The sequence below is a fragment of the Eulemur rufifrons genome, chromosome 2 (assembly GCF_041146395.1).
Source record: "Eulemur rufifrons isolate Redbay chromosome 2, OSU_ERuf_1, whole genome shotgun sequence".
In the NCBI taxonomy this organism is placed as follows: Eukaryota; Metazoa; Chordata; class Mammalia; order Primates; family Lemuridae; genus Eulemur; species Eulemur rufifrons.
The window spans coordinates 34,541,933-34,564,701 of record NC_090984.1 but is presented as its reverse complement, the minus strand read 5'-3'; the positions used below and the strand labels follow the sequence as shown (position 1 = coordinate 34,564,701).

At 45.3% G+C, this 22,769-nt stretch overlaps 1 protein-coding gene across 1 annotated transcript in view; it reads right to left on the bottom strand.

Moving 5' to 3' along the window:
* Window positions 1-6,941: 6,941 nt before the first annotated feature.
* ANXA2 (annexin A2) overlaps window positions 6,942-22,769 on the bottom strand; it is a 43,770-nt gene continuing 27,942 nt past the window's right edge. Inside the window, exons 4-13 of the mRNA XM_069483305.1 lie at window positions 22,458-22,552; window positions 19,099-19,212; window positions 15,905-15,995; window positions 14,696-14,775; window positions 12,675-12,734; window positions 10,993-11,086; window positions 10,349-10,444; window positions 9,896-9,954; window positions 8,316-8,438; window positions 6,942-7,284 (exon numbers count right to left, since the gene is read on the bottom strand). Coding sequence (XP_069339406.1) covers window positions 7,225-7,284; window positions 8,316-8,438; window positions 9,896-9,954; window positions 10,349-10,444; window positions 10,993-11,086; window positions 12,675-12,734; window positions 14,696-14,775; window positions 15,905-15,995; window positions 19,099-19,212; window positions 22,458-22,552 — 872 coding nt within the window. The 3' untranslated portion in view covers window positions 6,942-7,224. The remainder of the gene's footprint in view (window positions 7,285-8,315; window positions 8,439-9,895; window positions 9,955-10,348; window positions 10,445-10,992; window positions 11,087-12,674; window positions 12,735-14,695; window positions 14,776-15,904; window positions 15,996-19,098; window positions 19,213-22,457; window positions 22,553-22,769) is intronic.

Sequence of the window (22,769 nt, the reverse complement as noted above, 5' to 3'; positions counted from 1 at the left end):
TCATATGGTCTCTGAACTTGTGTAGGACATTCTGTGTGCCGAACAAACAATTTGTGTCATTGTCTGAACTCGTCAGTGCCAGGCTGGTTCCTTATAGTAAAGTTAGGCAAGCCAGGAGCCATAGCAAACGCCCTAAGTTGGGCCAGATAGTTACAAGTGACGATGGAGACAGCAGAGGTCCTGGGATCAAGTGGTGGAATATTCCAGGTGCTGGGCAAGCCCACCCTTTGAGAATTACTGCCCCTATTACATGGACTGTCACCCAGGAAGGAACTGAGCAGAGCAGGACAGGGATATGCAGGTGGAGTTCCAGGGCACGGGGGTGGGGGGGACGCAAGGACAGGGCTTGGGAGCAGCGGAGGGTGAGGTCTGTTCCAGAGCAGAAGACAAGTTACAGCCATCTCGGCCCCCACGGGGCCAGGGTTATCAGAGTGGGACGGAGCGTGAGCCCCAGGCATGGCTCGCCCCTTCCAGAGGGGTAAGGGGCCAACAGAGTCCTGAGGGCAGCAGGAGGCAGCCAGGTTAAATGCTCCCTGTTCAGGCCAGGATAGGTGTGAAACTAGGGGTGGCCAGGCCTGAACTCTATGTCGGGATCTGGAGGTCTCCACCAAGGGGAGAAACAAACAACACGGAGGCCAGGAACAAGGCTGATACACCTCACCTTACTCTGTTTCTGTGGCTGTTGGATGCCAGATGTTAACTACATAGAAACCTCATTTTAAAGCAGAACTTGCAACTATCCCACTGAAAAGCTGAAAAGTTTTGGTTCTGCCTCTTCCGTTGTTTCATCTGGGCTCTGAAATCACCTTTTCTGTCTTCTTGTTTTCCCGGCAACTTGGAATACGACATCCGGAATGCAAACTTCATTTTCCTTTCCCTGTTTTATGACTCTAATGGGAACCTGTTTTCCCTACTGATACATAAAATTTCATTAACTTAGGCTCTTCAAAAGCACAAAGTGAGATCTAAATTACGGTGCCCCGAGGTGTCTGTAATACTCACTGTGATTTATCTGCGATAGATATTGCAAATCATGTCAAAAAGAAAACAAAGTCAGAGGGTACCCATAAAAAGTCTCCCTTCCAGCTTTCCATCCTGGGGTGCGGGGCTGTTCTGGTGACTGAGAAGAAGTGGATTGAATCCAACTGAGATGGGAAGATGGGTTTTAACACTGGGCAGGACCTCACTCCCCCTTCCCATGCCAGTCACTGAGAGGTTCCAGAGGTTCCCAACACTGTTGTGGTCAGTTGCCGACCCCCTGGAACCCCCTGGAAACCCCCCTGGCTGCCCTATCAGAGCTCGGGGCACGCCAGGCTCTGCGTGGGGGCTGGGCGCCTCCCCTCTCAGTCTCTGGAGGTCCAGCCGTCCCAGGCGTGGGCGACTTGCTTCTCCCTGTCACCCCAGGGCCAACCCCCTTTGAGACAATCCAGGCCTACATCATCTTGAACTAGACATTGAAAGCTCAACAGCCGCCTTAACTCTCCCCTGGGGCAAGCGAGGCCTGACTTTCACGGGGCACAGCCCAGCCCACCCTCCTGAGAAGGGGGAGGAAAAACTGCGTCTTGTTTTTTCTGGAGAAGCTTATGACTGTCAAGGAAACAAGAGCTAATTCTCAAGCAGGTCATCCTGACAAATATGTTAACACTGATTCGTTCCAGTTGATGTTCCAGGTGATTTCAGTTTTTTTCGTTATACTTTTCTGTATTTTCCAACTTTCTGCAATGATTCCTCTTATAAGAGAAAAATATACCACCCCCCCAAAAAAAAATCCTGCTTTAGGGATTTCCTCCCCCAGAAACTGTCCAGGTGCTTCATCTTAAATGGGGATCAGCTACTCTGGCCCCCCAAGCACCTGTGCTTTCCTCGGTTACAACCCTTATCGTGCTACTTGGTCAGTGTTGCTTTTTTCTCCTTCTCCCTTATCACCATGTCCCCAGTGTGCAGTTCAGGGACCAGCACAGAGTAGGTATGTCTATTGAGTAAATGAATAAACTGACGTGTGAATAAGTGAATGGCTGACGTGAATGACCCAATATTACCTGCATTACTCTAGACTTTAAAAATCTTCCCAGACCAGGTACAGTGGCTCACGCCTGTAATCCCAGCACTCTGGGAGGCCCAGGCAATGAGGATCACTTGAGGCCAGGAGTTCGAGACCAGCCTGGGCAATATGGTGAGACCCTGTCTCTACAGAGAAGTCGCCGGGTGTGGTGGCACATGCCTATAGTCCCAGCTGCTAGGAAGGCTGAGGGGGGGATCACTTGAGCCCAAGAGTTCAAGGCTGTAGTGAGCTATGATTACACCACTGCACTCCAGCCTGTCTGAAAAAAAAAAGGGAAAAAAGATCTTCCTAGTCATATGTGATTTCATATCTATAACGGAAGTGATTCCTCAAGACCAAGATGGTTCTCCAAAGTTTAAGAATCCATGGTAGGCCGGGCGCGGTGGCTCACGCCTGTAATCCTAGCACTCTGGGAGGCCGAGGTGGGCGGATCGTTTGAGCTCAGGAGTTCGAGACCAGCCCGAGCAAGAGCGAGACCTTGTCTCTACCAAAAAATATAAAGAAATTAACCGGACAACTAAAATATATATAGAAAAAATTAGCCGGCCATGGTGGTGCATGCCTGTAGTCCCAGCTACTCGGGAGGCTGAGGCAGGAGGATTGCTTGAGCCCAGGAGTTTGAGGTTGCTGTGAGCTAGGCTGATGCCATGGCACTCTAGCCCAGGCAACAAAGTGAGACTCTGTCTCAAAAAAAAAAAAGAATCCATGGTAAAATTTGAAATCTGGCACCCTTACTGAGATAGTAACCTAAAACTTGTTCCTGATCCAAACTCCTTGCTATTTCTTAGATTTTTTTTTTTTTAGAGAAGGGGTCTTGCTATATTGCCCAGGCTGCTCTCAGACTCCTGGCCTCAATGGATCCTACTGCCTCAGACTCCCAAAGTGCTGGGATTACAGGTGTGAGCCACCATGCTAGGCCCTGCTTAGATTAGTTAAATAATCTTAGACATTTGCTTGAAAGCGCAATGGCCCTGGGCTATAATGGATTATAGCTGAGAAAGTTCCCACTTGTCCTCACCTACTGTTTAAAAATATCAGCCACCCCCACAGCCAGGTTCCATTGACATAAAATGCCTTTTCTGGGTTGTTTCTTATTAGTAGGAAGCTGGTGGCTCAGCTTCAGATCAGCAAGTGGGTGGAGGGTCCATTGAGGGGCAGCTGTGATTATCCTAAATACTTCGCTCAGTTCTTTCACTGTGATTTTAGGAGTCTCAGAAAGTCCTCTTGTTCCCTGACCATTTCCATTTCATCACTAACCCCTCTCATTCCTGTAACAGGAGGACAAACCTTTCATTCTAGGATAGAATATAGGTCGATCCTGTAAACTCATCTCAGGCAGAGGGAATGGGCTGACAGTCGTACCAAGGTGTAAACAGCATCCCACAGACCCTGAGAGGAGAGACAGCCTCTGCAGGGACCAGGAGGGAAGTTTGGAGACTTACGTCCATCTTTGACCCCTTCCCAATTTTGCACATAGCTTGCCTAGCTTTTACACTAGATGCAGGCTATTTAAAGTTGGGATTGTTGAGTTTAGATTTCTATGAGGGCCCCTCAGTAAAAAGTGACTTCTGGTTCACTCTCCTCTTATGCTCTGCTGTGGAGAACGAGACCGAGCGGCCTGATTAGGGACGCATAGCTGGGAACGGCACAAATGCAAAAGACGACACTCGAAAGGGGAAAGTGTGCTTTTCTGTTTCAGGAAACCTGCTGACATAAGGAATGCGTCTGTTTTTCTGCAGAAATGCTGCCTTCAGTGGACAAAATTCAGCCACAATCAAGCTAATTGAATGCACAAATGTAATATTTTTCCAGGGCACCTCCAATTTAATGCTTGATGAAATTGTGTCTTTCGCATATATTTACAAAAGCTTTTCTTCATCCAGAAATGTCTGTTAAAATTGCTTATAGATGCTGAGATAGCAAATCACTCTTCTAATGTAATGAGATAAGTCATCTCTATAAACTTTGCTTGCTCAAATGTATTCGCATAAAAGAAATCAGGCTACAAGCTTTTTTCAATAAATAGAATGAACAACTAGAACTTGATGGCTTTAGCATGTTCTGCCTCATTGCTAAGGGATGTTTAAAATTGCTCCCTCTCTCTCCATCTCTCTCTCTCACGGCGGAGTTTTCATTTTGGTAGTTGATGGGGAAAGGAGGTCAAATAAACTGATGTGGGTAAGACGCCAAAGCCGTTTGTCAAAACATAGGGAGAGGTCTGGAGATTGAAGTCATTTGAAGACTAAAAATTGATTTAAAAGATTCCTGTCCTCAAATCATTTTTCTTACTAAATGTAGCCATTTTGTGAGCCTGATTTTCCCTGCTGTAGCTATCTTTACTAATAATTTACACCATGGGAACTTCATATACTGGGGAAGATGCGTAGACAGAGTCATTTGTGCATAGCCTGGTAAAACTGGTCCAGATACCATGAGTCCATGGAAAAGTCAAGACCTTTAGGAGTTCACTCATTTGTTTCCAAGTAAGGTTTGTCTTCCGGCTTTTTAATCTGGACACCAACTCTGTAGCAAAAGGCCTAGTAGGCCACGTCACACATGCCTAGGGTTACAATATAGGGCCATCATGTATGCCTGCTCAGGTTGTGCACTGCACAACTCTAGGGGTGATACCATTCACATAGACTACAATGTGAAGACTGTTCTCCGGAGCCGTGAAATGTGATAGCCCCCCAAGTCTGGGTGGGGGAGATCATATTCTTGATCATAGTGCATCGTTCAGTAAGTTTTCACGGCTATATGGTGTCCATTGCCTTTTAATTCCTCAAAGACTAAAATCAAAGTTCTTGTTATCAGCTCATAAAATGTTAAAGCCTGCCTGGTGCCCTTTTCCTTCTCTTTGCAAAGTAAAGTTATTGGGGAGACTATTCAAATCTCCAGACGGTTCTCTTTGCTTCAAGAACTGGTTTGGACAGCTTGACTGAGGAGGACAGGCTGAAATCCAGAAGCAAATGAGACCGACTGCAAGTGCCCTTGCTGTGAGTTTTGGGAAACACTAGACGACCATGCTCCTCATGTCATGAGGAGTGACAGCAGGTGGTGTTTGGAACAGTTCTCTGTGATCCTCTTCTGTGCCAGCCTGCCTTCTGGATTTTCCCTCACACCTGCCAGAGGGTCTAGATCGGGCAGACCGTGGCCAGGCTGGCCTGGGTGCGGCGGGAGAGAAGCCTTCCATGCTCACTGCATGGCCTTGCCTGATGCTGTTCCCTTTGCAGCCTGAAACGTACTCTGTGGGTGAGAGGAAATAAATACTAAATTTTTCCCGATCTGAAACATTGCTCCTAGCAGCCTCTGCCCAGCCCTAACAATTCTGAGTTCAACGTGATAATTTAGGGTTAAACAGAAAAGTCCTGCTTCTTATGCAGTTCCTGGATCTCTGCCCCAAGCACACAGAAAAGTTTATTTTGGGATTTAGGGCATCAATTCTAATATGCATAGCAGGAGACATTGGATAAAAATCCTCTATTTTAGCATAACCTGCTTTTTAAAAAATATCTCAGAGGACGTACAGGTACTTTGTGGGCCACTGGTGCCGAGACTCACGCTCCATCTGAATTTGCATCCAAAGTTTGCCAGAGGGTCAAAACAACAAGGCTGTCAGCCCACGGATGTATTTGGCTTGGTCAATACCACGCTGTTGCTACTGTTGTTTGCACTGGATGCCAGTGCCTGAAGTGGGCAGGCCTCCCCATTTCTCTGGACTCCCACCCCCGTCCAGCCTGCCCATTCCACACATCTATTTCCATTACCCGCCTGGGCCCTGCAGACTACTGAGACCGTCCTACATCAGCCAGGTGTCTGACAGGGAGGACATGTAGTAGAAAGATTTGGGAGAGTCGTCAATTTCCCCTCACCCCTCAGCCCTACCCCCTGCTTAGGAAAAGTACTTGTATAAAAAGGAATCCACAGCGTGCGGGGCTAGCAGCCTGTGACCAGCACCTTCACATTCATTCACACAGATACATATACATACATGTTTATTACGCAGAGTCTGTCCATGGAAAGATGTATCGGAAACCAGGTGACCGTGGGGAAGGCCACGGGCTGGTTCGGGGAAGGGTGGGTGAGACGTAATGCTCACCGTACAGTCTGTGTACCAGCTGTGTGAACGCCCCGTCACCCACTCTCAGAACCTTACGAATCTGCACGGAGAGCTTTGCCCCAGCTTAGACTTTAGGGTGCAGCTCATGGGTTTCCTTCTCTTTGTCATCTTTCTCAATCCTCCCAGTCAAAAGAAATCACTTTCTTCTCTGTGCCCTCGATCCACTTCTGTTAGATTTCCTTTACAGGAATGCTGTAGCCCGACTTGCTGAAAGGTGAGTGCTTGGGGTTGGGGAAGGATATAATTTATTTCTGTAAGTCTAGTGACTTGTAGAGATAGTTGCAACATCTGCTGACCTGAATCCTCCACCCCATCCCACCTCTCCCGTTTGTGGCCACCACTGATGCTTGTCTCACCTAATTTACCTGTAGAAAGACGAGCAGCTGAGGGGTCATTCTGGGATTTTTTTCTCCCCCATTGGATCTCTCATCCCCTGGGCATGTAGTGTTGCCCACAGAACATTCTATGGTAATGGAAATGTTCTCTACCTGCATGCCTGATACACTAGCTGCTAACCACATGCAGACACTGAGCATTTGAAATGAGGATGGTGACTGAGGAACTGAATTTTTAATCTTATTCAATTGAAATTAATTTAAATTAAACTAGCCACATCTCTATAGTAGCTACCATGTTGGACAGCTCAATTCTAGAGCTTTCTTTCTCTAGGCACGACGTTACCAGCTGAACAATATAACCCTTTGCACATTTAATTTTTAAACAATTAAACTGAAAGCAAGGCCAACAATGTACTCGTTTCTAAAGTAAAAATTCAGTTTATTCATCTGTTTATGACACAGTACACAAGAGGCAAAGTGTTTCACATCATAGACGTCACTTCCAACTCCTTGGAATGTTCACTTCTTTGGCTAAAAGGAGAGACTAGACAAGAAGGCCAGGCGATGCTCGGGCTACTAAGATAAGGCTGGGGGCAATGCCAACATCCCCCTCACAGGGGCTGTTAGTCGCAAGCTGGTTTTCTAGACCTGTTAGCTGGAAGCGTAGGGAGCACCGTTTCCGGATGCTCGTGCTGGGTCGGGCTTCAGTCATCTCCACCACACAGGTACAACAGAGCCTTCTGGTAGTCGCCCTTAGTGTCTTGCTACAAATGGCCCAGGAGGAAAAAGAAATGCGGTGTCAGAGAACAGACCAAACCCACAAGAACACAGAAGCAGCCTCAATGTACAGTAGAGCCTCTCCCACAACAAAGATGGACTCTGCAGGGCCTGCCCACACCCAAACCATCGCCAGGGGACCCTCTGGGAGTGTGGTCGGGGCAGCGGGTAGGGAAGACTTTCAAGTCCCCTTAAGACTGCAGGGTGGAGAGAATGCAGGTGCTGAGGCTTTGCATGGGTAAGTGGCCAGAGCTGCTCTTACTGCAGCGAGGTCCTGCAAACACCTCCACTTTCCTCCTCACCCTGCCCCCTCCATAGAGGATGGGGTGCCTTCCTGCCTTACTCTGCTTTTCTCGGATTCTTACGGTGAGGTGAGGAAACAATTACTAAGAGTCCAACTGGTCCCCAATTACTAAAGTCCAACTTTAAATGTGTGCCCTAATAAACCTGGGGATACCAAATCCACCTCTGAACTCATCCCTGGCAACCACGGACACGTCTTTGGAGATTTCAGGACCTTTTTGAAAGGGGAATTGCAAAGCCTGTCTGAAATGCACGCAGTGGTACCACTGTGACCACCATCGCTCCTCACGTGCAAATGCTCCATCACTCCAAAGTGCACAGAGACTCAACCCACTGGAGAGATGGCAGTTCTGAGAACTAAAGCTGTCAGGCCTATCACAGAATTTTTCAACACATAGAAATAAAATAAAATATCTTCCAAGTCTCCCCAGGGTGTCAGCAAGTCTTGCATGATCATCACCATGAACACCAATTATTAATATTAGTATCACTGCAGAGTAACAGGTATGGAAAATATAAAATATTGGCTTGATTCTACAAAAGTCCAGGACAAATTGTAAACGGTGCTTTCAAAATAAACCCCTGATATTCGATGACCAGCATTTCTTCCCCAGAGAATTACAGAACAGAAAATCACCGTTCTGCCATCATTTTTCCGGGCCACCTGCCCAGGGCTCCCCAGGCTCTGGATGGCAGGGCAGGCTGCGGGCCTTACCTGGATGTAGTAGTACAGAGACTTGCCGTACTTCCTCTTGAACTCAGACCTGATTTTCAACATGTCCACTTCGCTGCGGGAGATCATGATTCTCATCAGGACCTTATCGCGAGTCCCCTTGCCCTGAAAGTCAAGTGGACGTTCCAAGTTAAATTCACGGAGAATGTTGTCATTGAAAAAGAGTCTATAGGCTGAGCATCCCTAATTCGAAAATCTGAAATCCGAAATGCTCCAAATTCCAGAGCTTTTTTGAGCACCAACATGACACCACAAGTGGAAGATTCCACACATGGTACTTAACACAAACTTTGTTTCATGAACAAGATTATTTAAAATATTGTATCAAAGTACCTTTACGCTGTGTGTATAAGGTGTATATGAAACATAAATGAATTTAGTGTTTATACTTGGGTCCCATTCCCAAGATATCTCATTATATATATGTGAATATTCCAAACTCCAAAAAAATCCAAAATCTGAAATATTTCTGGTCCCAAGCATTTCAGATAAGGAATACTCAGCCTATAGTAAGATTTTTTGCACGTGGAACTGATTTGAATTCTTGATGTTGCAAACACTACAGTGAAATTATTTCCTTAAGAAAAATGAGCATCTTGGAATTCCAAACACACCAGGATTTAGTCAGCACCAATTCCCACTCTGTGTGTTCAGTAAATGTGTCCTGAGTGCCTATTACTGCAAGGCTTGATTTGAGAGGTCAGTGAGTTTACATAGGTAACAAAAGGTTCCAGACTCTCCAGGCTTAGAGAGGACATGCCAACGCACTTTTATCCTGGCTCTGCCATTTCTGAATGGCATGAGCAGTAAGGACCACTGAGTTCACTGCCAGAGCCTCAGACCAGAGGCACCAAGGGGTCATATCTAATATAGAAGGGGAGGTGAGAGAGAGGCTGCACAGACAAGGGAGATGCTTCCGGAAGAAATGGCAACAGCCTGGAAAACACAAGGCACATCTGAGGCATGGAAAAGGGGATGGGTCTGTGGGAAGAGATGGTCCCTTTAAGGGAGAGTTGCGAGGCTGGCCCCAGAGTGTGACAGACAGGTTGAAATCTGGCTCTGGCTATGGAACCTCAAGCAAGCTGAGGCTTTCTGAGCTCCAGTCTCCTCATCTGTAAAGATAATCACATAAGCCTCAGAGGTTGCTTTGCAAGTATTTAAGGTAAAATAGTAGCACGTGTCTATTGCATAGTGGGTGCTTAATAATCTCTCCCTTCCTCACTTGTCTTTACGTTAGGGGAACTAGGAGGAAACCACTGAAAAGCCAGAGCAGGAATCAGGCGTGACTACCATCTCGCATTTTCTCTCTCCCACGGCACTTTATTTTCTGCTCGCATACAAACACATCTTCACGCAGCCGAGAGAGAAAGAAGATGGATTTCTGGTTCTCTCACCCGTCAAATACAACCACAGCTGACTAGTGTGTTCCTGCATCCAGACAGTGGGATCCCTTTCTCCATCCACTAGTCAAGGAGACTTAGTTTGGGGCACAAAAGAAGAAAAGCCTAAACCCCAAAGCCTAGTAGTGTGGAAACGTGGGCGTCTCAGCCGGCCGCCCTTACCTTCATGGAGTCGTACAGCCGGTCAGCAAAATACAGAGGCTTGTTCTGGATGCACTGGACTGCGGAGAAAAGACAGAGTCAGGGCTTCAGCCACGTGTCTCTCCCCCTCCAGGGGGACAGGACACCCTGACCCCAGGCCACAAACCAAAAGTGGCCCTGACACAACAGAAATGGGCTGCAAAACAGTACAGGCTAAGGGAAATCCAGGAACCCTCCAAAATACTAAGTTCTGCTGTGGGTTGGACTCTGAGGGCTGCAGAAACCCAAGTGCGTATGGGTTTACCTAACGCAGCCCTCTCTTCTCCTGCTGTCCTAGTGCTCCCTGGTGACAATCTGTTCTACCAGTTTAGGCGCTTCCTCACTATTCTATCCTTAAGTGTATACAGTTAAGATGCTTCAGCACTGTCCACTGAAAGCTGATGTCCCCCAGGGGCAGGGGCCACAGTCACTCACCCAAGTTCAGGAAAGCATTCTCCAGGTCCCCTTTGACCTCCTTCTTGATGCTCTCCAACATGTCATAAGGGCTGTAGCTCTTGTACCTCTCAAATACTAAGGAAAAGCGACACACAGTTATCAGATCAGAGCCCCCACCCACACAGTTATGCACTGTGATTAAAAAAACATTGAGGATGAACATAGCATCCTAGAGGGTTGCCATGGTGACTAGAGCCAACATTGCACCAGTTTGTCCTGGAACAGCTGTACTGATGCACCTGTCCTGAATGGCATTGCCTAGGCCAAACATTTTGACCATCTCCAACTTCCCTGAGTGGAACCCATTCCATCTGAAGACCACAAGAAACAGTATGTAGCACCCAGTGAAGTCCACTACTTCAACACATATGGCAAGATAAAATGATCATCAAATAAGAAGGGGCAGCAAGCCCTTTACAGCACCAAACATGGAAACTATCTGGGGCAGAGAAGGATCCAGAACGGGAGAGGAAGGGGACTGGACTCGGTGAGGGAAATGGGTGGGTCCAAGAGAGTGCCAAGTGGAAGTGAACCTTGTCTGGCAGCCCCAGCCCCAGCGCAGACATCCACCTGGCGGCTGGAGAACCCCTAGGCATGGAAGACCCCCTCGGCACAGTGCCCACCTTTCTGGAGGTGGCATACACTCCGCTCAGTCATGATGCTGATCCACTTGGGAACGTCGGTTCCTTTCCTCTTCACTCCAGCATCATAGAGATCCTACAAGTGCAACCAACCAGGAGTAGTTAACTATACGATCCAGAGCAAGGGCATAAAAAATGTCACGCAAAATACCCAAAACACTGTGCACGTTCAAAATGCCAAATGAGAAAGGATGACTGCACTGCAGACATGGGCAAAAACGTACTATTTAGGTCAAAAGTCTTGATCACAGGCAGTCTTCCATAGGCACAGACAGATAGAATACGAGACTGCAGATTGTTCATGAGGTTGGTGCCATATGATCTCCTTCCTTGAGCACAAACGGAAGGACCAAGAGCTTCTGTTCATGTAAAGGACATCAAATGTTCAGGAAACAATGGAGCTACAAAAGGAGCCAGTCCAATCTCACTTTCCGTTTCTGGGGAAAATTTAGGAGCTAGAAGTAATGCTAACAATGGCAGGAAGGGCCAGAGGAAGAAAGGCTGATGCAGAAGCAGATAGCCATTCAGGGATCTTCCACCATCTGGGAGTTGCAAATCCCAACTTCTATTACTTTATTTAAAACCCTTCCCTACCACCTGCTAAAATTGCTATGTGGAATATGTTGAATTTTAAAACTAAAATGAATTTAAATTAATTTTTCTCTGCAGCTGTTATGACATGCATTGAGATAACTGAGTAATAAGGAACTTCGTCCATAGCAGCCTGAATGAGCCTAACAAACAGTTCTCAGAGACTACGGAACTAGAACCAGTAAAAGCACTATTCAGTTGGAAAAGAAGGGCCTCTGCTGCCCTCCCCTCGCCCCTCCCAGGGGGGAGAGTGAGCCTTCCTGTCCCTGGCTATGCCGTCACCATCTTCCTCTGCCTCCCCACGTGCTTGCTCCGTGGGAGTGCATGCACGGCCAACTCACGCCCTGCACAGACTGGTCCTTCCATACAAGCAAAGCCTGAATGAGCACACACAAGCCAGGTATTGATCCTGTAATTAACACCAGCATTATAAGGGAATGTCTTTTAAGAAATATTGCTGTCAGACTGTGGCGAGGTTACAATATGGTCCCATATTCTTTGATATTCCTCCCTTCCAAAGGTGAATCCCAATTCCTCTCCCACTGATTATGAGCTAGGCTTGGTGACTCACTTCTAATGAAAAGACTATTACAGAAGTGACAGTGTGTGGCTCCTGGGATTAGGTCATAAGAGACAGTACGGTTTCCTCCTGGCTCTCTCTGTTGGATCACTCACTCTAGGGAAAGCCTGCCGCCATGTTGTGAGGACACTCAAGCAACCCCACAGAAGCCTATGTGGAGCGATTCCAAGGTGTCCTGCCAACAGTCGTGTGTGTGTGGGGGGGGACTGGGGAGGGGTGCCACCTGGCAGTAGGTCCCCTGACCCAGTCAAGCCCTCAGGTGACTGCAGCCCTGGCCAACATTTTGTCAGCAATCTCACAAGAGATCCTGAGCTAGAACCGTCCCGCTAAGCCCCTCCTCAATTCCTGACCCACAGAAAGTGAGAGACAATAAATGTCTGTTGTTCTAAGTCATAAGTTTGGGGGTGATCTGTTACACAGGAATAGATTACTACACAGACTCCCCAGAGAATTACCAGAAAACAGAAGCTCAAAGCAAAAAGCCAGCACTTACCCGAGCATCTTGGTCAATCAGTTCATAATCAATGACTGAGCCATCCTCTGCTCTTCTGCCCTGGAGAAAAGAAATTAAGAACATCAAATCTATCTCTTTGTATATTTTAAATGGAAAATATTTTCTCCCCAACTTATGTAAGCCATTACTTAATTCCCTGAACAAACAGCCATTTAAAATTTTTCTTCACTTTGAGGTCTAGATAAGACCAAGGAATAGTAAAATAGTTGAGGCAGGGTCAGGGGTGCTCTCCCTTGCCATCATTGACCCCCTTCATACTCAGTTCTGGGCCAAGCACCTTAAAGAATTCTCATCCTGTCCCCCCAGAAAGCTAATGAGATTGAGTTCCTTTCCTCAGAGAGGCTACAAGCCAGATGGAGAAATAAACATAGAACAAATGGAAAAACAACACGACAATCTATAGCACTAAGAAGATGTCAAGTGCAAATGAAGGGAGAACTCAGACAGTGGAGTCAGCAGAATGTGTTAACATTGGGGCAGAGCCTGGGCTGAACCTTGACCCGTGAGTCAGCTGTGGCTAGCGAGGAGGGCAAGAGCGCCGTCCCGCACAAGCTGGACAGCACAGGTCGAGGCAGAGCACGGGTTCGTGAGGTGCTGCCCCGCCAGGGCAGAGCTGAGCAGGAGGGAATCCCAGTAAAGATGAAGGCAGGGAGGGCCAGGGCGCAGAGTACCTTGAAAGGCATTTGAGAGTTTGGATTTGATGTAGCAGAAATGGGTTTTGAACAGGGCGGTAAAATGGTGAACGTATATTTCTGAGAGGTCCGTGGTTCCACCGCCCGGGGCAGGTGGGAGATGGAGAGGGCAGAGCCAGGGAGCTGCTGCAGTAATGGCGATGTGAGTGCACAGGACGCTGCACACTGTCTGTCATTTGTCACCAGTGTTCTTTGAGAAAATAATTTCTCTTCCCTCCCCTGGCATGTAGGCATTAAGTTGCACACTGGCCAGAGCTTGAGATTCAGAGGGGAGATGCCTTTCCTCCATGTTAATGCGCTAACATTAGCAATCAGATCTACAAAGATCCCCCCCCCACTGCACAAAAAGGGCTACATGGGCAAGTTCTCCTATAAGAAGTGAGAGCAGGAGAAATGAACAAGAGGGTCACTTCCCACTGGGTCCTGTGTAGCCACCGATAGAGGCAAAGTGACCTTCCCTAAGTCATGCGGTCAGGGCTGGCACATGAATCCAGGCCAGGACTTGAGAGCCACCTATTCCTCCTCTGGCCCCCAAAGTCCACTTGTCCATGCGGTTTTGCAGGATAAGAAATCCTATTATACAAAAATGACAACTCTGCAGTGACAGTGCTAACCCACTGTCGAAAATGCAGCTGAATTTCTGATGCAAGCAGAGGATTTAGTTAATTCACTCCCAAGTATAAAATGAGGTGTGTCAGCGGGTCCCAACCTTTTTGGCACCAGGGACTGGTTTCATGGAAGACAATTTTTCCACGGATGGCGGAGGAGGGGAATGGGTTCGGGATGATTCAAGCACATTACACTTATTGTGCACTTTATTTCTATTATTGCACTGGCACTTGCCACTTACTGATAGGGTTTTGATATGAGTCTGCAAGCAATTGATTTATTATTGTCTCTGTGCAGTCAAACCTCTCTGCTAATGATAATCTGTGTTTGCTGCCACTCCCTGGTGCTAGCATCACCGCCTCAGCTCCACCTTAGATCATCAGGCATTAGATTCTCATAAGGAGCGAGCAACCTAGATTCCTCGCATGCACAGTTTACAGTAGGGTTTGCGCTCCTATGAGAATCTAAGGCCACTACTGACCTAACAGGAGGCGGAGCTCAGGCAGTGATGCGAGCAATGGGGAATGGCTGCAAATACAGATGAAGCTTCGCTTGCCCACCACTCACCTCCTGCTGTGCAGCCCAGTTCCTAACAGGCCACAGACTGATACCGATCCATGGCCCAAAGGTTAGAGACTGCAGAGGTATGTGACTTGCTTGGGAGGAAGCAAGGGCAAAGAAATAAACCAGGAAACCAACCTTTGCAAGAGCAACCATCAGCTTGCGGAAGTCTCCGGATGTGTCGGAAATAATGTCCTTCTCCAGATCTGTCTTGTACACTTGGAAAATAACACATCCGGTTTTATGCTTCCTGCCCATGCAGCCAACCACCCACCCACCCCAATTACCCCCTTCCCCACCAAGACTCTGAAAAGCAGAACAGCTGTGTCAGCTGGGCATGTCAATGTTCTTAACCCCAGACTGAGGACAGATTCTCCAGAATGGTTTTTACCCCCATGAAATCAGAGCCAGCGTGATCATCAGTGACAAGGGACAGACAGGGTTAGATCAAATCATGGATCTTCAGGCTCACCTTTCATCAGTGACCTCTTTTGTAGTTAAAATACTAGTTTCTAACCTTCTTAACTATAAATATTCACTTTGAGCATCAACAAATTTGAAGGGCCACATACACACACATACACACAAATGTGCTTTATTATCCACTGATCGAGAAAATGCACAATAGCAAAAACTAGTAAGAATTAAATAATACTTTTAAATGAATTTCTATTTCAGTATTCCAAATAGCATCTATATTGAGATGCAGTAGCTACAGGTGAATTATGATGTTCCCAAAACAAAGAAAAGATAAATGTGTGAGGTGATGGATATCCCAATTACCCTAACTTGATCATTACACATTGTATACATGCACCAAAATATATGTACCCCCAAAATAAGTACAACTATGATGTATCAATTTTAAAAAAGGAAAAAAATGCAGCAGCAATGTAAGTTGCATTATTTTTTCTACCCACAGCCTCCTATGCTGCTCCGTGCACACAGGTCCACAGGGATCTCTGGCAATCACTCTTCAATCATCCACAGTTCAGAGCTGGGAATCTCTTACAGAGAGACTGAACAGCACCCAATAAATGGAATCCCTGTATGATACTTTCTACTTTTCCTCATCAGATTTTTTAAAAATAAATTTTGTTTTCTCTCTTCCTCCCCTGTCTAGCCATTTGCAGAAGTTCTAATGGAATGTAATATTCAAAATGCAGGCCAGGAGGAGGAGACAGAGAGGGACCTTGACCATGGCCTACCATGCCTGAACGGTCGGGGTGGCAGGCACTTCTGCATACCTATAATCCGGGCATCCTCTCCCAAACACAAAATCACGTAGCCACGATGGAGTCACAGAATTGGGCTGAGAGGAAGGATCACAGAAATAGGGATACTCACTTTCCTTGTAGACTCTGTTAATTTCCTGCAGCTCCTGGTTGTTCCTGGAGCAGATGATCTCAATGAGGGAGTCCTCATCAGTTCCCAGCCCCTGCGAACCAGGAAGAAGGAACGTCAGCAGGGAATGGCTTCCCCACCACTAGCCTACTTCTCTGATCTCCATCAAGTAAACTGCAAACGTGGACCGGGTCCCTTAGCATTCTCCTTTCTCCATCCCCCATGAAGAATCTGCACTACATTCCTCAGCACAAAGTAATGGTATTTTCTATTCCTTTAAAAAATGCTTCCCCAGAGCACAAGCTGTTATAAAAGTGGCATGTTGGAGTTCAACTATGTTATTAATAAAAAAAAAAAAAAAGAGTGAATAGGAAGAGGCAGCAATGGAATGTGCCACAATGTTGAAAGTGGTTGCCTTTTAGTGATGGGTTTATAAAAAGTAACTTTTTCTTCTTCCTATCGTTCTTTATTTTTCATTTTCTGTAACAACCACCTACCATTTTAGTACATGAGAATTTTCTTCATTAAACAGTTCTTCTCACTAATTTAAAATAAAGGAATATAGAAAGTGTATGTTGTCATCTGCAGCCAGCATCATTAGAGTAAGTCTTTTTACTAGGGAAAGGTATAGTTAAGATAAAATTTTTAGCTTCGCCTCTTTGAAATGCAAAATTGGGTTAATGTTAAAAATTTCATTCTTGTACTTCCACTTTTGCTTGATTATTATGCACTCTTCAGGCATTTTAGGGAAGCAAAAGGAAATAATGAAGTGCCAAATAAACCTAGATACCAACACTTTATTAAGGAATAAGAATTTGATGGGTGATGTATTCAAATTTAATATATACACTTTTGAGCGTGCCAGATAGCTTGAAAGGACTCAATGAAACATGTATTTCAAAGCTGGCTTCATGATCAAAGTCAAGATTTAATAATCAGGATTCTTTAATACTTGTCTTTCTGAATATGGAAATATCACTTTGAACTAAGCAGAATTACAACTGTTTAAAATGTAAATCAATTATAAGGTGTTAATACAATAAGAAACTTATCCACATGAAAAGTGTGTTAGCTATTAATTAAACTTATTAGATTTTATATGCTCCTGGAAAAGTAGTTTGTGTAATATAAGCTAAGCCTCAGGTTAATGGTTAATTTTGAATTTTATTCTTAATCTAATCTTTGAGCCAATGGCTGTTCTACCACAGTTTTTAATCATGATTTGTAGAGATTTCAGCAAAGCCCAGAATTCTTCCCTTGTTAGCAAAAGGTCCACACAGCATTCTATACAAATGTTATAAAATGACTACTGAGCATCTTTGAATATTTTAGGGAGGGGCAGTTTTTCAATCTCAAAGATGATAGAAATACAGTCTAAAAATAACTCATGCATTGGAAGAAATGCTATATCCTGACATTGTAGAAATGCAAGACAGGCAGAATAATGTAAGATTTGTTTCCTTCCATCACTGATATACCAGTGGTAACATCTGAGCATTCTAATAGTGTTTTTACATCTATATTCAAAGGTGACCTTGGCAATTTCCAACACTTGGCCCAAGCTTTCCACAGATTGTCCACAATTCCTATCACAAGGGCAACTTCTACCAGAACATATGGCAGATACTGCCACTGGTATTGCCAGAAGTCAAAACAGATTTTTTTTTAAAAAGCATAGTTCAGTTAATGTCACTTCAAGCTTTATGGATTTCAGAAGGGTACTCAACTGTAATAGCTAATGGAAGAGCTGGCACAAGGTCAAAGATTTAGCAGTTAAAGCACCTTTCACTGGGCCCAGTTACATAGATTACAACAGTGCCTGACAGCTCAAACAGGTCTGTTTCAAGTCACTGATACCTAGTAACAGATACTAGTAAAACCATACAAATCACGTATAAATGGATTCTTGACGAAAATAAGATAAACCGATCTAAAGTGTTGATGGTCAGAAGAAACTGAGGAGAAGCCAGACCATCCACGCCTCCAAAGGTCCAAAGACTCAGTTTTCAGGAGTGTTATCTTTACCAAACCGGATCATTAAATGTTGTTGACATTTTATCATTCTTGATTATACCTTCCCTGCCGTACAGCTCACATAGGAAACTCAGCGCAAGTCTGCTCAAATAAACTGAGCACAGCTTGAGCTAAGCGGAAGAACTGAAGGAAGAAAGAGACTTAACAAATCTTTCAGCAGCTCTGACCTATCAAGTTCAGTCCCTGGAAATGCCTGGTGTGTGAAGCAGCCTCACTCTCAACGTGCTCTCTGGGGAAAGGATGACAACTGAACTGTGACATTAGCTCTGGTGACAGGCTTACAGCTCAGTCTGTCCACAGTTCAGTAACAGTGGCATCACAGAAAACACACTCGGACTTAGAATAAAAAATCAGAAATATGGCTTCCCCCTACTGCGTGGAGGCTTTTCCCAGTTTTATCAGCAGAGGGCAGTGTCGGACTATTCAAAGTGCTGCAGGCGCCCACTATGAAAAGAATCCACACCCTCTGCTGTAACATACACTTATGTGTATGCCTCTAGCACATGTATTAAAAACTTGGTGTTTTAGGTAGGTACAAAATTCAAAGGGTTTCCAACCTGGAATTTTTACTATCTAATTTAACCTAAAATTTCATGTTCAAAATAACGTTGTAAAAGAAAAACATAAAAGATCAAATGTGCTACAAGACTTTGAACTAAACTCAGGTACCATTCATAATCGGAAATCACCCCTTATGTGCACTATGATGTTCTCATTTTGCATGAATTTGAAACAAACCGTGGGACTGACAGGCAGAAGATTAGAGGAAGAAACACCCACGAGAGCATGGGCAGAATTTGCAAGCTTCACTTAACAAAAGCTATGCGTTTTTCTTTTGCCTTAATATCCCAACGTATCTTTTTTAAGGAGGAAGTGTAATCAAGGAAGTAGTTTTCCCAAATGGTATTCCAATTGCCCAGGTGCCGAATAGTAGCAGCTGGTAACTGACTTCTCAGCACCATGAAATTTCTTTACAGTCTTAAAATCAGTAATTGAAATATTTTTGGTACAAATCCTGAGACTTACAGCTTCGGTTCATTTAAAAAAATGGTTACAAATGAGAATTCAACAAAACTGAAAATCACCTAATTAACATTTAGAATGCTGTAATTCACAAATATTAATAGCAGATTTGACAGAGATGACATCTCACATGCGTTTACCTTCATGGAGGCTTTTAGCTCAGAAGCATCGTACTGAGCAGGTGTCTTCAATAGGCCCAAAATCACCGTCTCCAGGTGGCCAGATAAGGCTGACTTCAGCGCTGACGCAAGTTCCTTCGGAAAAACAGGCAATCATACGGAAAACTTGGTCAGTAACAAATACTCAATTTAAAATTGGTGAGTAAAACAAAAGTAAGAGGGATGTGTTTGTAAAGCAGGTTGCGAGTCTTTGACCACTCTGGAGTCTCGGGGTCAGACTCCCTCAACTGCATCCCCTTCGACAGACCTAGATGTTAGAAACATAAAGATTGTGCTTTGCTTTACCAAAATCCCTTAAGATCCAAGCCGATTTGGCCTTCTCCCCCAATCATTAAAAGGAAACTGGAGTAGTATGCAATTCCTCCAAAAAGCTGTGTGCGTGTAGGCGCTTGACAATCCGCTTGAAGTGGTAACACCTGGTGCAAGACAGAGCGCCTTCCTGGGTCAAGGCCCCTGCTAAGGGGGTGCACGGCCTCCTAGGAAGCAGTCCTAGGTCTGCTGCTATCCTGAGAAAGATGTTTGTGCAGCTGCTCCACATCCTTGAGGAGCCAAAGTCATCAGAAGGAACCAGAGGCCCCAAATAGCTGGAAGTGGGGTCATGAAGTTCTCCTATGCAAACACTTCATCTAATACTGAGAAAACATCTAGTATTTGTCTACACCCAATTGGGGTGGTGTTAATGGAGGTGATAGGAAACTAAAGCCCCCTATGAATCCCCTTGAATTCTTGGCTGCACATAATTTCTTAGGGGTTCCATTGTCACCACGAACACAAGATTTTTAAGTCAGAGGTCTGAGTCAGCACCTATGTATGTAGACAGATAACCCAATTCCATGTGGCTTTTGAGACACTTCCTTGGGATTAAACTTCCTATAAATCATGGGTGATGGCTGAACTCTCCTGTTTTAATAATTTTCTTCTTTCTTTTCACTTTTTTCCTTCTCTTCTCTCCCTTCTTTATTTCTCCCCTGCCTTGTAATAACACCCATGGCATGTACAATGTTAACCCCTAGAGGTACTTGCGGGCTATAAGAGGGGATTTGCAGCCTGCTTCAGAAACAATCATCTCGAATCATTCAGGTGCCAAGATTGTTAGAACTGACATGGATCTTAGAAATCATCCGGCCCAAGCCTTTCCCCACCTATTTTCTCCTGCTTGCCGATGTCCTAGGAACACACAGCACTTAGGAGGGGATTTTAAAAGCAACACCTCCCAATTACAACACCAATTTTCCAATTTGGAACTTTGAGGTTAGGTCACTCCAAACTTAGCCTGCCCCTGACACTCCCCTCTACCCATTCTCTGTTCACACCTCAAATAGCATTCGGGCACCTACTGAATTCTTCCACTTCTATTCTAAACTCCTTATGGGCGTTCAACTTCCTGTTTCTTATAATGTCCAGCACAGAGCTTTGCACTTAACAAAAGCACCAGCAAGGTTTGATAAATAAAACGTAACTATTCCCTCCATGGAGAAACCTGGCATCTGGCATCTGCTGGAACATGAAAGAAACATAAAATCCGACGTCTCTCCCAGCTTCCCCTCACTTCTGCCAGCTGTGCCCAGCTCTTCGTGCTCATCACCCAGGGCAGCCTCTGTCCACATCCTAAAGCACTCTGCGACACAGGCCTTTCTCCTTTGTTTTACAAACAACTCATTTGAAACCAGAAGGTTCTGCTTCTAGGATTTCCTTCCGAAACAATCTCAAATGGTTTATGTGTCTTTTTGCAAAAGATGACAATTCTCCTCCGCCCAAGGCTGAGAGTCAAGAATGAGCAGGATGGGGAGCTGTGCCCAGCACACAGCAAAGCCTGTGAGGTCACTGAACCTCATCGTGATTCTGGTAGTATCTTCCCTCCAAAAGGGTATGTGAGAGCTTTGTTCTCCATCTGTCCGATTTGAAACCAAGATGCAGGCTTCTCTGTTTCTGTGTGTACTTGTGTATACACACCCAAGTGTATTCCAAGACCATATTCTGTGAGTGATAGCTGAAGGATCAATTTCTTGCCTACCATTCAAAGAGCTGGGCCTTCTACTCCAATGAGAACTTGGCTCTCCCAGTGCACAAATCCTTTTGGGAAGCTGGAGAAATAAAACACTTCCTCTATGCCTCACTACGGAAGATTAATATAAGTCTACTAGAAAAAGAATTTTAATGCACATGAGATGAAAGAAGCCAGATGCTTTCCTATTTATGTCCTTTTCAACTGTTCTGGGGGGCAGGGGAGAGCACTATAGCAAGGCTTGACCTGCAACGCCCAGGCCCCTGCTGGTGACGTCAACCCCAAGGGCAGAGCCGTCTCTTCCAGAAAGCTTCCAGCCTCACTTCTGTGGTGGCTATGAGCGAAAAGCCGTAAGTCAAACGGGAGCTGCAGGAAGCCACACTTACTGCACTATCCAAGAATAAATCAAAAGCTTTTAATAGCAGGAAGTTAAAAATAAAGCAGCACATCCTTAAAAATAAAATTTCCTAACACTGCGACAAAATAAAGGATGAACAAGTGCCGGTTGTTTCTTAACCACTAGCAGACAAGCAAAGGAAAAAGCACACAAAGTGCTTTTTAAATAGCAGGAGCGTGGCGTGTTGAAGATAGCCTTGCAGACCAAATGCCCTACCAACTAAGCCCATTTGTTGCAAAACTCTTAAGAATTGCAGTATAGAAGAAAGAAATTATATGGACAGCTAAAAATATATATATAGAAAAAAATTAGCCGGGCATGGTGGTGCATGCCTGTAGTCCCAGCTACTCGGGAGGCTGAGACAGGAGGATCGCTTGAGCTCAGGAGTTTGAGGTTGCTGTGAGCTAGGCTGACGCCACGGCACTCACTCTAGCCTGGGCAACAGAGTGAGACTCTGTCTCAAAAAAAAAAAAAAAAAAGAATTGCAGTATATATTTTAAGAATGAGAGGAGCCTGTTAGGATCAATCCTCAGTGGAGGCTAATGTCCTGAGATTAAATTAGAAACATCTTATCAAGAGCCAGCAGAAGTCATAAAGATGGAATGAGTTGTTACGTGTACAGAATTGAGCACAGTGCCTGGCACAAAGTAAGCACTCAATTAGTGGCACCTACTGTTATTGCCGTTATTTCCTATTCCTTTCTAACTTTCTGTTCCCAGAACCGCTCCCTCCATGTGGTCTGGGCTGGAAGAGGGTGTTGTCTGTACAAATGAGCTCCCAGGCCCCTTGGAAGCTTGGGTACCCAAGGGTTCCAGAAGGCTTTTGCTGGTGAGAACCACAACTCATGAAAAGAAAAAGCAATGTCTGAATAAATTCAATTCAACAAGGAATGTCCTTCATCCCTAAAAATGCCTGTACCTTTTTGGTCCTTCTCTGGTAGGCGAAGGCAATGTCCTGTCTCTGTGCATTGCTGCGGTTGGTCAAAATGTTGACGATGGTGACCTCATCCACACCTACGGAAATACAAGTTGTGAACGGTTACTCAACCATATGGTCTAGTACCTCGGGCCTCACATACAAGGTTTTAAGCACAGTTTTTCAAACTAAGATTTATATACTCTTTTCCAAACTGAAATACCAAGACACCAGGATTTGTTCTCTTTTGTCAGCACCCTCTATCCAACGTCGACACCCTCCTTTCTCCCCCCGCCCCACTGAGAGCCTCAAACC